At 43.6% G+C, this 16,422-nt stretch overlaps 2 protein-coding genes across 3 annotated transcripts in view; one reads left to right on the top strand and one right to left on the bottom strand.

Annotated features, from left to right (window-relative positions):
- The window catches only part of LOC128732934 (uncharacterized), a 198,338-nt gene that overhangs the window by 115,745 nt on the left and 66,171 nt on the right, over positions 1–16,422 (bottom strand). The gene's annotated exons all lie outside the window — the stretch shown is intronic.
- Positions 8,979–10,875, top strand: LOC128732932 (proteasome activator complex subunit 3-like). 2 transcript variants are annotated; one of them, XM_053826407.1, is made up of 4 exons: positions 8,979–9,160; positions 9,623–9,754; positions 9,813–10,256; positions 10,318–10,875. In XM_053826407.1, the coding sequence occupies exons 1-4, from the start codon at positions 9,131–9,133 to the stop codon at positions 10,459–10,461; spliced, it is 750 nt and encodes a 249-aa protein (XP_053682382.1). In that variant the 5' UTR covers positions 8,979–9,130; the 3' UTR covers positions 10,462–10,875. The 2 variants fall into 2 exon arrangements, with proteins under 2 accessions (XP_053682382.1, XP_053682381.1); XM_053826406.1 differs by having other exon boundaries at positions 8,985–9,160; positions 9,617–9,754.

Below are 16,422 nucleotides of genomic sequence, written 5' to 3' on the forward strand. Positions count from 1 at the left end.
GTGCTGTTCCAATACGTCTCGGTTACGTTGTATACCAATAGGGCCAAGGTAAACACTTACGCGTTTTTAGACAGCGGATCGTCTCTCACCCTGATGGAGGAAGGCTTGGCGAAGGAGCTAAGCTTGCGAGGTGAAAAGCATCCGCTATTTCTTCGCTGGACGACCGACACTTGCCAATACGAAGAAGTTACTACGCGCGTTTCCCTTGACATCTCCGGTACATACCGGGGATGCTCTATAGCTTGACTGATGTCTACACGGTCAAAGAACTGAAGCTTCCGTTGAAATCTTTGTCCAAGCGCTAGCTTACTGATAAATATGGCTACCTCAATGGTTTGCCAATACAGTCCTATGGCGACGTACAGCCTAAGCTGTTAATTGGAATGAACAACGTGCATCTGGTTCACGCTTTGGACAGCCGCGAAGGAATGCAGAACTAACCAGTTGCAGTGAAGACGTGCCTAGGATGGACGATTCACGGGACGTGTGCACCGGAGAGCTCCCATGAAGCACCGTGCAGCTATCACAACTGCTTGGGGGGCCCTGTAGCCGCAAGGTTACCGAGTCTGCCTTGACAAGCGAGTGGTCGTGAGTTCGAATCTTAGTAGAATCAGGCCATTCGATGTTAAATGACTTTAGCATGGGTTTATTCTCAGGCCCCTCCACATCCTGCCTACTGCATTCTGCATTTACTAACAATGAAAACCTCGTGCCAGGGCAAGTTATAAGAGTGGTACTTGCTTGAGGTGCGAATGAAGCCTCTTGCTCAAGGGCAAATTATAGCTTGTTCCGCTTCCTGGGTATAGGAACGAGATTGGTAATGCATAAGTAGTAAGGAACACATACATACACACATACACACCCTCACTCTGTGCTGAACTCTGCTTTATCGACCATGAAGCCTTTAGCCGGAACTGGTTATAAGAATGATACTTGCTCGAGGTGCGAATGAAGCCCCTTGTCCAAGGACAAATTGTAACTAGTCTCCGCACTTCCTGGCTCTAGAGCTAGATTGGTTGAAAAGTAGTAAGAAGCGTAGAGGGAAAAAGGGGTGAAAACACACCGACACTTTAAGCACGGATAATAAGCAGTTCGCTCACTCTATAGCGAAACTGTGATAACAACGAAGTGCGGAACAACACCTGGATAAGATCACAATAGATCAAAATGGTGGTCGTAGTGATAATATCCGCACACACACAAAAAAAATCACATCTGCTTCCTTTAGGGAGACTCGGAGGAGCTCCTGCATGAGACAGTCAAGCAATACTTCATGTTCGATAGTTTAGGGATCGGCGCTCGACAAAACCAGCTTTTATCCAAGGAGGCTGAACAAGCATTGATAAAACTGCGTAGTACGACAATGTTCTTCAACGGTAGATATCAGGTAGAGCTGGTCTGGAAATATGGCGTTTGCCTAACAACCGGTCCATGGAATTGAGGCGTCATCACTGCTTAACTAAAAGGTTAGACCGCGATCCCGAATTATCCAAAATAGTGCGTTCGAAGATTCGAACTACGAACACAAAGGATATATTCGGAAGCTTACGTTCGAAGAAACGCGGAAAACTGGGGACCGAGCCTGGCATTTGCCGATATTCCCGGTATTCAATCCTAACAAACCAGGGAAAGTTAGGATTGTCTTCGAAGCAGCTGTTTCCTTCGGTGGTGTCTCGCTTAACTCGGTATTGATGAAAGTCACCGATCAACTGAATGATCTGTTGCAAGTATTGTACAAATTTCGGGAACGGTTAGTTGGTCTGGGGGGTGTCGTATCGGAGTTGTTTCATCAGATACGGATGAAGCCCGAAGATGAAGACAGCCAACGGATCGTGTGGTGCGCTAACGAAGAAACAATGGAACCGTGTGACTACGTGATGCAGGTGGTAACATTTGGGGCAACGTGTTCACCCAACAGCCATCTTCATCTTGAACGAAAACGCCAACCGGTTAACGAAGGGCGGTATCCTACCACCGTCAACACTATCCATCATAGACACTACGTCGACGATATGTTGACTAGCGTAGATATGGAAGAGGAGGCAATAAAACTGGCTAACGAAGTCCGCTACATTCACCAGCAGGGTGGATTCTATATGAGGAATTGGGTGTCGAACTCGTCAGTTGTGCTGAAGAATCTTGATGAAAATCCACACGAAAAGTCGTGATGTATATGTAGTATGTGGTGTAGCACTACGGAGGACGTCTTACGATACAAGCTTTGCACAGACCGGAACAAGGACCTATTCTCCGGCAAAAAGCATCCAACCAAGCGTGATATACTTCGGACGTTAATGGCTATCTACGATCAGTTAGGACTTATAGCTTACTATTTATTGTATCTGAAAGTACTTATCCAGGAGGTCTGGAGAACAAAACCATAGCTACATATTCTGCCTGAACTCGAGTCAGTGGAAATCCCTCGGTGCTCTTGTCGACCAGAGCTGAGCATTGCTGACACAAACATTGAGCTACATACATTCGTAGATGCTAGTGAGCTAGGATACGTGGCTGTTTCCTATTTCCGTTTCAAGTATAACGGACTCATCCATTACGCGCTGTTTGGGAGCAAGACTCGTGTAGCTCCCCTTAAATTCGTCTCCATTCCTCGCCTGAAGCTGGAAGCAGCTGTTATTGGTACGCGTTTGGCTAAAAGCATTGCGGCAGGCCATTCAATCACAGTGAATTGTCGATATTTCTGGACAGATGCGCGGAACGTTATGTGTTGGCTTCATTCAGACCATCGTAAATTCTCTCAATCCGTAGCCTTCCTGGTGGAAGAAATATTGAAAGCGACGGAGGTTACGGAATAGAGATGGTTAAGCTAGAAGGGGAAAGTGGCCAGCAATGGTACTAAATGGAAGAACAAGCCGGATCTTTCGTCAACGAGTCGATGGTTCCAAGGACCTCCGTTCCTGTGGAAGTCAAAGGAAGAATGGCCAGAGTCACTACTGAATGTTACTGAAACCGTCGAAGAAATTCGCCCGAGTATGTTATAGCATCTGCCACAAAAGACGATCATTAAGACTGTCGCAGTGGCCTTTTAACCCAATGCCCTTCTGGCATACAAAAAAATGCTACACCATACCGAACCCAAGTAACAATTTGGGTTTTATTACACTCTTATGATAGCATTTAAGACCAAAATTGTTCTTGAAAACCGCCGTCAGAGTACAATAAAACTCACATTGTTGCTCGGGAAGGGAGAATTCGAACCAGTCTTTTGCCACGGAACTTCTCCTCATAGTACCGTTTGCGACGCGCCACGGCTTTCGTTCTACGTTTTGTAAATATTATCCACCTGAAGAAACACTCAATACAGTGGACCCCCGTTCGTTTGAACGATTCCTCATGCAAACTAACGGGGTTACTTTTTAATTTGAACAACTGGTAACCCGAAATATGCTGAAACCTGTGTAAACTGGCCGCCCTGCTCTTTGTTATTGTTTTGGTGGTTTGTTTTAGTTGGCAATTGCAAGTGCGAATATTGCATTTTCCGATCGGATTTCTATCTTAACCGTTAGGAAAACGAAATGTGAAACCGAATAAACACGCTAGGTCAGTACAAACAAATCGTGTTTATGTGCATTGTCTGCATAAACAAATGATGTCATGTTGAGAATGACGTTTGAACCATTTTTAATTTGCACGTCGTGCAAACCAACGGGGTTCAAATTAAAAAGTGTTCAGATTAAAAATGGTCAAACGAACGGGGGTCCACGGTAGTCGTTTAGGCGAATGCGACTTCCTACACGAAAACTACAGGTTGGTGAATGGCTATAACAGTGTAACCTGACAACTTTCAGTTATAGCAACTCTTATCCCTACCTATTCGTGCTGCCAGCTGGTCATACAACCAAATCCCGGGTAAAACCAGAAACTCCCCTTTGATTGGACCCGTGGTTGTAAACAGACAGGGAGAGAGGGGCACCTAGACCTTAAACTTCTGGTCTACCAGGTGTCTGAACGGTCCGTTGGGACCCTTTGGGGCCGATGCTAGTAAGGTTTCAACTTCGGTAAACTGGCGGCTATGTTATTGGACATGATTCGGACACGATATACAACACGATTTAGGGCTGGCATTTGCGACTAGTAAAGTCACGTGATAGCGACTTGAAACGGCGAGGTGGCAAACGGTGCATGTGTCTCCGTCCAGTAAAACCTGGCAGGCCTTCAAGTACGTTCTAAATCTATCGACCGGCGACCACCGGGCGGGAGTAGGTTCAGATGCTTTTTCCTGATTTACACCGATCTGGCTCTGAGGTGCAGTTGCCCATAAGGCGCTGCCCCAACCCTCGCATGGTTCTCCCTGTTCCATAGATCGCCATGGGATCATTAAAGCGACTACTTCAAATGGGTTTGGATAGCGGCTTGAAGGGGGACCCTTTAGAATCAAAATGAGTCTTACAAATTTACAGCAAGTGCAGATACGGTGGAAAACCCGTTCGCGAGGGGAGGCATCCAGCGTTCTCCACCAAGGGTGGAGAAGGATGCAACCAGTGTAATCAATATATATAGAATGCCAGTGTCGCTGCAGTGCGCGTGGTAAACATCACACATGTTCAGATAATGTATTTACATTATATGCATATGTGTGTGTGCCTGAGATTCATCAAAAGGGGAATCTCATTGTCAAACTTTGACAACCAGTTTAAAATTTCAAATACGGCTACCAAGAAATGTAATTGGAAACTTCGCTTGCTGCAAATTTCTGAAAAAATCGATGCAAAAGGGCGCAGTTGTGGGATTCAATTCATCCGGACGAAAAGAAAAAGAACGTTTAAAAACATTTCACTGGCATGAAAACACAGCGATGAGCGCACTGATGACAGCACCAACCAGCGCACAGATAAAGAGCAGATAAATAACAATGAGCAACTTTGACAATGAAGTTCCCGATTCACAGACTTGATACAGATTGTTAGCATCATGTTTACCACAATGAGTCCTGTAGTAAAACAGCGACACTGGCATTCTATATATATATTGATTCTACTATGCAACCCGAAGTGCTAGTATGGGTGGCAAGGGCAGCGGTACGCCTGCCACGCCAGACACAGCGATGAACGGCCCATCGCTAATCAAGGCGATGGAAAAGAATAGGGAGGAACTACCCAAAGTGGTAGCCGCGTCACAGCAGCTCGAAATAATCATCGAGTTCACGTCAGGTCGCGGCAATTTCTCCATGGACTTGAAGCAGAGCTTGCTCATGCTTCGGAGAACCTTGTGTGCTGCGACCAAAGTGCATAACGACCTCGTGGCGCGTGCAGGAGAGGTGAAGACCGTGACGGCGTCGAAGTCAGTACAAACGGAGGCCTGCTCGTTGACGGCGTGTCGAGTTGGTGGAGCCAACCGACCAAGCAGCGGGAAACACCAAGACGGGGGGCCCGTGGATCGAGGTCACGGCCAAGAGGAAGAAAAGAATCCTGAAAACCGACGGGTCGAAATACTCGGAGGTTCTGAAGGCCATGAGAGGAGATGCCCTACTCAAGGATCTGGGCGCGGACGTGCGGAGCATCCGCCGCTCATGCACGGGCGAAATGATCCTTGAGCTGAAGAAGGACGCCACCAAGAAGAGTTCCGCATACAAGTCGATAGCGGAAGGAGTGCTCGGGGAAGGAGTGCAAGTACGTGCTCTCACACCAGAAATTACTCTCCAGCTTAAAAACCTGGATGAGATCACCGATGTGTGTGAGGTCGTACAGGCCCTCAAAGAGCAAAGTGGAGTTGTGGTGGCAACCGAGGTGGTTCGCCTGCGTAAGGGTCCTGTTGGGACCCAGGTTGCCACCATACGACTTCCGCTGGCGGACGGAAACGAAGCCCTGAAAGCTGCTAGGCTAAAAGTGGGGTGGTCGGTATGCCCACTAAGCGTGTTGAAGCAATCGGAGGCTTGCTTCCGATGCTTCGAGCACGGGCATAAGGCCTGGAACTGCAAAGGGCCATATAGGAGCCAATTGTGCAGGAGATGTGGCAGTGCTGGCCATAAAGCAAGGGACTGCGTGGAGCCTCCCCCGTGCATGATCTGTACCGGCAAACGGGACGCAAAGCACGTAACGGGAGTTCCAAGGTGCCCGGCACACCAAGCCACGATCATAGTGCAAGTGACACAACTCAACCTGAACCACTGCAGCACGGCTCAGCAGCTATTACACCAAGCAGTTTCCGAGCAGCGTGCTTTCGTGCGAGGAGAATTATGCAAAGAGCTCGTTCGGACGAAGGCTGGGTTGAATGTCGAGTAGCACTTGTTGCTGCACGCGCAGCGCTTAAGAGTGGGATAAAAGCTAGTAAACGAGCCAGCTTTGAAAGGTTATGTGCTAGTGCCAATGCGAACCCGTGGGGTGATGCCTACAGGGTCGTAATGGCAAAGACCAAGGGAGTGATGGCGCCCGCAGAGCAATCGCCAGAAATGCTGGAGCGAATCATCGAGGGCCTCTTTCCGCGCCACGAGCCAAGGCCCTGGCCCCAGGCCGCTGAGTCGTCCCACGGCCGACGTTCCAATATCTCAGACCATAGCGTAGGATGGTCGGCCTCCCAGCCGAACATCCAAAGTAACGTGGGCGACGGCGGTTTGGAGGTCGGGGAGGAAGGGACGGTTACGAGCGAGGAGCTCATCGAGATCGCTAAATCCCTAAAGGTGAGCAAGGCACCGGGGCCAGACGGAATCCCGAATATGGCCATTAAAGCGGCTATTCTAGAGGCTCCCGAATTATACGGGGCAGTAATGAGTAGACGCCTGGAAGATGGCCACTTCCCGGACAGATGGAAGCGACAGAACCTGGTCCTATTGCCGAAGCCGGGAAAACCTCCGTGTGTTCCCTCGTCATATAGGCCAATCTGCCTACTCGATACTGCCGGCAAGGTGCTGGAGAGGGTTATCCTTAACAGACTCGTACAGTACACGGAGGGTACAAACGGTCTGTCAAGGAACCAATTCGGCTTCCGAAAAGGCAAATCTACGGTGGATGCCATCTTGTCTGTAACTAAGACAGCCGAGCTGGCAATCCAGCCCAAGAGGACAGGTATCCGTTATTGCGCGGTTGTCACGCTCGACGTAAGAAATGCGTTTAATAGCGCTAGCTGGGACTCCATGGCCAACTCGCTTCGGAACGTCCAAGTTCCGGCGTCGCTGTACAGGATCCTGGAAAATTATTTCCAGAATCGTGTGCTATGCTACAGCACGGAGGAGGGTCAGAAGTGCGTTCCAATCACCGCAGGGGCTCCGCAAGGTTCCATACTGGGCCCGGTGTTGTGGAACGTCATGTATGACGAGGCGTTGAAACTAAAGTTCCCAGTAGGGGTGGTGATTGTCGGCTTTACGGACGATATCACCTTGGAAGTCAGCGGTGAATCTATCAGAGAAGTTGAGTTGACGGCTGCCCACTCTATAAGAATTGTTGAACATTGGATGCGATCCAGGAAACTGGACCTAGCGCATCATAAAACGGAGGTTATCGTGGTGAACAACCGCAAGTCGGTGCAGCAAGCAAATATCAGGGTCGGGGACTGCACTATTTCGTCAACGCAGTCATTAAAACTCCTTGGAGTAATGATCGACGACAAGCTCAAGTTCGGGAGCCATGTCGACTATGCCTGCAAGAAGGCTTCCACAGCTATTTCGGCATTGTCTCGTATGATGTCTAATAGCTCTGCGGTATATGGCAGCAATGCGAAGGCTATTAGCCAACGTGGTCCAGTATGTCCTCAGTGCGCATTGTCAAATCCTTAAAACTATCGGTCTAGTAGGGAGTTTGTATATTGGCGGGTTCGTACGGTGGCTTATGCCTCTTGATCGTACTGTTTTGCGAAGGGCGAAGTAGGCTCGATGTCATGCTTGAATACGTCGCTGGATCTCCTCATTTGTGTTGCTGTCCGCGGCCACCAGCGATCCCACATACACGAACTCATCAACCACTTCTGTTTCGTCGCTGTCAATAATTACCGTTAGCGAAAAGCGCACGTTGAATGTGCGAACACAGCGCACTACTTGCGACGTAGTTGCGACACACAGAACAAGAATAAAACCGAATGTCGCACGTCGATTATTACGGTTTTCAACTGCAACAACGAAACAATACAGAGTGGTGACATGTCATCCCAAAAGTATGCAATGAGTATTTTCTTTCTCTTTCCTGCATACACGTTGGATTGGTCATCTGCTCGATTGGAATTCGCTATGTGCGCGAAACGGTGCTGCCACCTGCCCAAGTTTGATCTATTTGTGAGGTCGGTGCACAGGTTTGTGAAAGAGTGAAAAGGATAGACAAAACTTTGCACCAAATCTTCACAAACTTTCCATACGGCAGTTCCATGAGAGTACAAGAGATCGATTTGTGCTTACATAGCGAATGACACTGGCAGATAACTGGCACTGGCAGTTGGATTGGTCATCTGCTCGATTAGCTCGATCTGCTCGACACTGGCAGATAATTCTAGATAGAATTAACCTTGGAATTAACAAAAGGGCGAATGTCGCAAATGTAAACAAAACGGGTGAGAGTTATTTTTTTCTTAACCAGTATAGGAAAATCAACCCTCACTCGATTTGTTTACGCTTGCGACATTCGCCCTTTTGTTAATTCTATCTTCAATTATCATTCCAACTTTGACATTGTCGCCACTCTATATAAAGTCACTCTAGAGCAGTTATGTTCTATAGTTTTCGAGCAATTGATTTTTTTTCAAAAATCTGGCATCTTTGGTTGTTTGTTCGCCGACTCCAAGGGGTTTCCAGAAAGACAAACAGGCTAGGTGCGTTGTAATCAGGAATTATTTTAGTAGTCCGTTTATGTCCTAATTTCGAAATCAATGGTAATAAATGTAATAATCAATGATAATTTTAAGTAATTACTAGTAATCGATGCTAATTGTTACTTGTGAAGGGATACCAATAATCAATGATGATCTGTGTTGCAATTTATTATTTTTTGTTTGAGGTATGTTGTAATCACTGCTGTTTGAAACCCCTAGGCTGGCTCCTGTCTCTTCGTTTCGCCACATCTGACAAACAGGATTTAGCTTCGTTACTGTTGTGCAAACTTTTTGTTTTGCGTTTTCCGAAAAGTGTGGAAATTCTTTACAAAGAACGAGTTTCTGCTTTGGGCTAATATTATTCAATAAAAATATTGTTAAAATGGGTGAAGCCGACGATACAGCAAAAAAGGTACGTACCGTTAGCTATTTCGATTCACTAGACAAAAGACTAGAATGGCCGCTGTTTTGACTGTTGTTCTTAACAATTGCATGATTCCGATATAATGCAGTAAATCGTTTTGTAATTTGCTTCATTTTTTTTGCCTTAGTTTTATGACATTGCATACTTATCTATACAATCATCAAAATATTAATTTAGCCTAATGTTAGTGATTAACGGAACGACAAAGTAACTACGCAAAAAGTAAGGTTACCGTACAAGGCGTGCTAATATGCTAGTAATAAAACTTATGCATAAATTGTAATATTCATTCACGTTTGTGAAAACTCAACGATTAGCAAATATCTACATAGATATTCATTAAGCTACGTGAAATCCTTCCAGAGTTTACCACAATAGACAACTAATTTAATATTTCAATTGACAATTGAAATCTCTTTAACACATGTGAACAATTTGTTTAAGGTCCAGGAGTACAAAGACAATCTAATCAAGAAAGCTGAAGAACTCATCATTAAAGGATTCCCTGAAAAAATTGTTAAGCTGAATGATTTGCTTTCAACTCCACAGTTTTCTGAGAGAAATTTCTCCGATGTCTACCAGGTTTGTGATTTGCTACCAAAGAAGTGGATAACATTTGAAATCATTCAACATTTTACAGGATCTCAACATTCCAGTGCCAGATCCAATTGATCTAAACAATGCCGATGCGGAGAAACCCGAATCTGACGAGCCAGCCGCAAAACGTCCTCGCGTTGATTTGTCTACGATTAGTGGCACAAAAGTAATGGCGTTGCCAAATGGCCGTGTTCAATGTAATACGCCAATCTGTGAGCTGATCGAAGTGGTTAAACCGGTTATCCGTTCCCTGGTTGAAGATTCTAATCTGCTCAAGATGTGGATCTCATTTATGATTCCTAAGATTGAAGATGGCAATAACTTTGGAGTTTCAATCCAGGAAGACACCTTGGCAGAAATACAGTCGGTTGAAACAGAAGCGGCTGCTTTCTTCGATCAAATTTCTAGATACTTTGTATCCCGAGCGAAGATAGTTTCTAAAGTTGCGAAATATCCACATATTGATGATTATCGTCGTGCCGTTCAGGTAAGGAGAGATTCTTCAGTAATCGACTAACCCGATAATATTCTATTCACTATTCACACAGGAACTTGACGAAAAAGAATTTTTAAGTTTATGGCTAGTATTGAGCGAGGTAAGGAATCGTTATTGTTCATTGCATGACATTGTCATCAAAAATATGGAAAAATTGAAAAAGCCCAGATCATCCAATGCTGAAAGTTTGTATTAAATACGAATAACTGAAAAGGGTGTTACGGTCATTGACGAGATACGGTGAAGATTACATTTTTCCAGTTTTATTTTTTTAAACCTGAGTCACATGAGAACGACGGCACATAGACAACGCCTGCAAACAAAAAATTCCAACTTAATTATATAGCTTTACGATTGATTTGTTTAAATTTCCAGTGCCCCAGAACATCAATTCTTGAAAACAATCGATAGTTGCAAGAGATAGAAACTATTAATAGTTACAGCATTCATGTTAAATAAAGCAAGAATGTTGTATTATTGCCGCATACAAAATAAGTACCAGCCTATAAATGTTAAAATGTCTTTCGTATTATTTAAATTCGACTGTCCTGCTGACAAGACTACGGTTATCCTCACCCTGATTTCCGGAAAATGGCATCAAATATACATTTTAAAGATATGTGTTGGATTTTTGTTAATTCCCATCAACCTGATGTCCTTGCATTCTTTTCACAATCGCTTCCATATACGAGATACCGTAAATATTAGAAATATTAGAAATTAAATAAGAGCTTGCCCCATACCAGGCAATATTAGGCCATTGCAAATCATATTAAAAGTTTTTGTCACCCCCCCTTGAAAATTGGCTTGAAAAATCGGGGGGCAAAAAAATAATTTGTAGGATATGAGTCAAATCAATTGTCTGTGGGCTCTATAGTCTGAAAAACTCGAAAAATGAGTCTCCGAGTTGAATTAACGCTTCTAGCACGAAACAGAAATGGAAATTCGAACAATGGAATTTCCGAAAATCGTCCAAAAAAAATTTCCTTCGTTTTTGACTTTTTTCGTATATTTTTGCATAGAAAATAATAACGTATATATTATAAGCAAGAATAGATTCGGTTTTCACGTTTAAACCTTAAATAAAAATTCTTCAAATCCATGTTTTTTTTTGCTCGATTAAAAAATTCACTTTGTTTTTTTTTCGCCCCCCCCTTCAGTGGCCGAACACCGGAAGGACAAAAACTTTATAAAATATTTGTAATGGCCTTACTACAGTAAAAATAATGACACAAAGATGAAGATATCTTCCTCATGTGTTCTGTAGCTTGCAGCTTCATTTGCAGAACGCTAAAAAATTTTATATCCGAAATTGTGATTTAGTTTTGTTTATATGATTAGATTCAGGTGGGGTAGTCAAATGGAATCGTGATTCTTTAGCACAAAAAAGCAAAGCCTTGGGCAGGCTGTTTGAGTGCATGTATCCGCCCAGCCAACATTCGAACACGGAGAGAAAAGTTCCAGTTTGTTTCAAACTATATGATTTATAAAATAATTTCAAAGCAACCTGAAAATATTGTTGTTGCGAACCGAAATTTTAATCTCTACTGCTTTCGACAAGTGGTAGCGCAATTAGTACATCGAGTTGTTCGCACCTGTGCGGCATTTTTCCGTTGTTCGTCAGGGAATGCCGCCCAACAAATGGCTCCAAACATTTCGTCGGTCGCCCTCATTAACGCTATAAAACAGTTCATAGCTCGACGCGTAAGACTTCTCGCTCGATTCACAACATTGACTGCAGCTGTCCATATGGAATGCATTCTCAACTCCAGGCCTCTCACACCTCTCCTCTTCGTGTTGACACCCGGAAACTTTCTAGTCGGAGAACCGATGTTTTCTATTCCTGAACCTGATGTTTCTGATGTCAAGATTTCCAAACTGTCTCGTTTTTAGGAAGCACGTCGTAGGGTCCAAAGTTTTTGGACGGCTTGGCTGTGGAATTTTTTATCTTTGCTACATCAGCGCTCTAAATGAAAGGAGACAACGAAGAACATTCAATCTGGTCATCCTGAAACAAGACAATTACCCGTCGTTTACTTGGCCACTTGGACGAGTTATTCAAACATTTGTGTGGTAGGTGGAAAATACCTGCGAACAATATATGCGCCAACAAAGGGCTGGATACTGTATACACGCGGTTATCGGTTAACAGCAACTCTGACACGACAATCCGCGGATCACAGCAGCAACGGATTAGAGCATGCTAGGAAATTCCTTCATAGAATCGACCTCTTTTCCTGCTGGACCGACAACGAGGTAAGATTTGTGATTGATATACTCCCTGCGCTACCTGGTGAGGCCACACAACATTTGCTGGAACGGATGATTCAGTACGCGTCGTCCTGGTGCAAACTAGACGTGGCCTCTGCAAACGTCCTGTTACGAAGATTTGCGTTTTACCAATCGGGGGAGGAAACCAGTCAGACAAATCAATTCGTCGAGGCTTCTCAATCAAATCACCAAGGATAGTTAAACCGGACGGGTTCAACGCGGCTCACTTTGTTAAGAGGAGGAATTCAACTCTGAGCATGATTAATTACGAATTAAGTTAGGAAAGTTTTCCGTTTTATTCTACTACGTAACTAGATTCTGCTAAGACGTTCACCGTAATAACTTTTAATTTTAGATAAGTTTATTATTAATCTTATTATTATTATTGTATATTTTAATTCATCGAACACATAGGTCCACATAAATTAACTTACAACTATTTAAATCGTGAAAATTGATACAAGTACAATCGGTTTTTGAATACATTGACATCAATATTAAAATCAAATTGGCCAAACACAAAATTAAAAACTACACACATCCCTCTAATGGGTTCGTTCTGCGCGTACGCGGTTCGATGAAAGTCTAGCCTGCGAAATTGTCGAAGCCGGAACATTAATCTGCCTCAAAATTTCGGGAGCATCTATGTCGTCTTTTAGTAGTTTACCAATGAACGCAGCTCTTGCAATGTCGCGCCTATTCTCCAAAGTATTCACGCCAAGCAGCGCACATCGACTTTCGTAAGGTGGCAAGTCGTTCGGACTATCCCAAGACAAAAACCTCAAAGTGTAACGAATAATTTTTTTCTGAACAGCTTTGATCCTTTTGATCCAGACATCATGATATGTACTCCACATCACGGTTGCCGTTTCAAGTATTAACCGCACAAGCGAGAAGTACAGTGACGTTCCGCGGTTCCGATTAGCCTTTGCTACAATATAAGAGTATTGGTCTCTAAACGAAAGTTGTGTATCGAACAGGATTTCGAGATCCTTGAAGGTTGAGACTCTATCTATCAACTCATTCCCAATCCTGTACTGCCAGTGTAGTGGATTCTTTTTACGAGTGTAAGAGATAATGGCACATTTTTCCCGCTGATTTCCATGTGATTTGCAGAATACCAACCTACAAACAAGTCTATCATCCATTGTAGCTGCTTGCAATCCTCTATAGACTTCACCCTTAAATAAATTTTCAAGTCATCAGCGTAAAACATTCTGCATCCAATGGGTATAGCGTAACAAACATCGTTGATGAATATGGGAAAAAGGTAACGTTCCAAGGTTACTCCCTTGTTGTACACCAGAAGCACTTCCAAAATCATTCGATTCGTGGAATCCCAGTTTCACACGCATTCGACGATTAGCGAGATATGATGTTACCCATTGCACAAAGCTAGCTGGTGCACCTAACCGGTCGATTTTGGCGACTAAAATCTTATGATTGACTCTGTCAAACGAAGATTTCAGATCCGTGTAGACGGTATCAACCTGGATGCCTTCGCCCATACTGACCATACAATGTGACGTGAATTGTACTAAGTTTGTGGAAATAGATCTTGCAGGAAAGAAGCCGTGCTGATCGGTTGAAATATACGATTTGGCGGCTTGTATGAGCTGCTTACTGATTAGCGTTTCTAGCAGCTTGGATCCTGCGCTTAGTGATGTTATGCCACGGTAATTAGAGATATTCCGCTTTTCTCCCTTCTTGAACACTGGAAACATGATCGAGCTCTTCCAACGGTCCGGAAATGTCGATTGGCTTACTGACCTGTTGCAGATGAAACGCAATGGTTCGCAGAGAGCTTCCGCACATCTTTTCAAATCAAGCGTAGGGATTCCGTCAGGCTCTGCAGCAGCGGACGGTTTAATTCGTCTGATAGCAGCTTCAATATCCATGTTGTAGAATTGACCCACGTGGAAATCCAGCACATCAGTGGGCGTATTTTGCAAAGCGCTCACAACTTGTTGATTGCTGATTTCCCCGTCAAACACGCTCGAAAAGTGCTTAGCAATTAAAAGGGGCCACTAATAACACGTGGGGTCTTCAAATATTGGAACTTTTGCACTTAATTGGTTGGATATGGTTAAAATAAGAGAATTTTTAATACCTCGAAACAGTGGACCCCTCGCAAAAGGGCTCGATGGCTTAAAAAAAAGTTGAATTTTTAGCAAAATATTAAAATATATATCATGAGATGTTTCCTAAATTTGCAATGAGACAACTAACAAATGGCATAGTTTTGTAAAAAAAAAGAACAGGTTGAAATTTCTGAAGTAAAAATTAAATCTTTTGGCGGTCATTTTGGGTTTGGTTACTTTATTGGATTTTATGACAAAAATCGCCGTTTTCACCAAAGGCACCCCAACCGATTTTCATTTTAAGACCACCATTGCTAAGCTGAGAAAAAATGCTATTCGTAGCATAACTAGGGAAGTGTCGTCGTGGTTGGGCCACGTTTTGAAATTCACCCATAACTTTCGTATCAAAAGGAATTTTGGAGATCTAAATGCATCGTTGCAAAGGTCTTAGAATAAGGTATATTTCCGATAAGTTTTGAACTGATTGCTTGAAAAATAAAACAAGTTAGAGGCATTTACGTGAAGACAAAAAATGTTGTCATAGTCGGGCCATGGTGTACAGGTTGGGTCACCGCAGAAAATCTAAGACATACGTATTGAAATGCTATATACAGACATGAAAAGAATTAATTCCGTGAACAACGGCTCATATAGGTACAAATACCCTATTTTTAAATGCATTTGAAGATAGAATTAACAAAAGGGCGAATGTCGCAAGCGTAAACCAACCGAGTGAGGGTTGATTTTCCTATGCTGGTCCAGTAAAAAGTAACTCTCACCCGTTTTGTTTACATTTGCGACATTCGCCCTTTTGTCAATTCTATCTAGATTTGTGCGAAATTTTGGCGATCTTGTAAAATCACTATTGCTACAATCGCCTTTTTCGAAGTGTACAACTACAATGAAAACTACAAGGTATACAGCCCTAAGAGTTGTACGAAAGGGTGACGTAGGACTATATCAGATCATTAGATCAAGGACTAATGTGAACTGCATTTCTGGAATATATATGTTTATGAGAATTTGTTAGTGCCATTGTTTAATTGAATTTTTAAAAAAGAGGAGCGAAATATTCAAATTCAATTCTTCATTGAATGCAATGGTCGCTTTGAACATACATGGACGGGGGTTCATAAGTACAAGGCCTGCAACCAATGAGACATGGAGTTTTCTTTCAAAAATCACTTGTGTGCATCATAAAGGTTGAAATGGTAATGAATGACCAGCCCACAGATTATTGTATTGAATATGATTATGCGTAGTTTGACATGTTTCAATAATCTTACTATAACTCGCTTGTGGCCTTTAAAAGGGCCATTGGTTACAAATAATATTAAAGTCAAAGCACATTCATCGCAAATATTCGAATGTCTTTCTCTTTTGACATGAGTGGCGTCGATTCACTGTCTTTTACTCCGAAAAGATTTTACTAGTTTACTTTCACAGCTTACCGCTTGTTACATAGCAGAAAATATGGCTCATACGCAAAAATTTCTGTTTTATTTGTATGAGAGTCCTTATTCTCAAACCATCATAAAATAAATTCTTCTTCTTCTTCTTCAGCAGCATAGAGCCGGGGTGGCTCATGCTGTTTCAAGCACTCGTCTCCATTCAACTCGGTCTTGGGCCACTCGTCGCCAATTTCCTAGTCGTCTCAGAAGTCGCAAATCGCTTTCGATCTGGTCGAGCCATCGTGCACGTTCGGCCCCCCTGTTCCTGGTGCCGGTGGGGTTGTTGAAGAGGACTATTTTCGTCGCACTGTCGTCCGGCATCCTTACGACGTGTCCGGCCCACCGTAGCCTGCT

This window comes from Sabethes cyaneus, chromosome 1 (genome assembly GCF_943734655.1).
Source record: "Sabethes cyaneus chromosome 1, idSabCyanKW18_F2, whole genome shotgun sequence".
NCBI lineage: Eukaryota > Metazoa > Arthropoda > Insecta > Diptera > Culicidae > Sabethes > Sabethes cyaneus.

Coding starts and splice junctions, on each gene's coding strand:
- LOC128732932 (XM_053826406.1), top strand. CDS start 9,131: ATGGGTGAAGCCGACGATACAGCAAAAAAG. Junction 9,161..9,616: donor CCGACGATACAGCAAAAAAG/GTACGTACCGTT, acceptor AATTTGTTTAAG/GTCCAGGAGTACAAAGACAA. Junction 10,257..10,317: donor ATTATCGTCGTGCCGTTCAG/GTAAGGAGAGAT, acceptor CTATTCACACAG/GAACTTGACGAAAAAGAATT.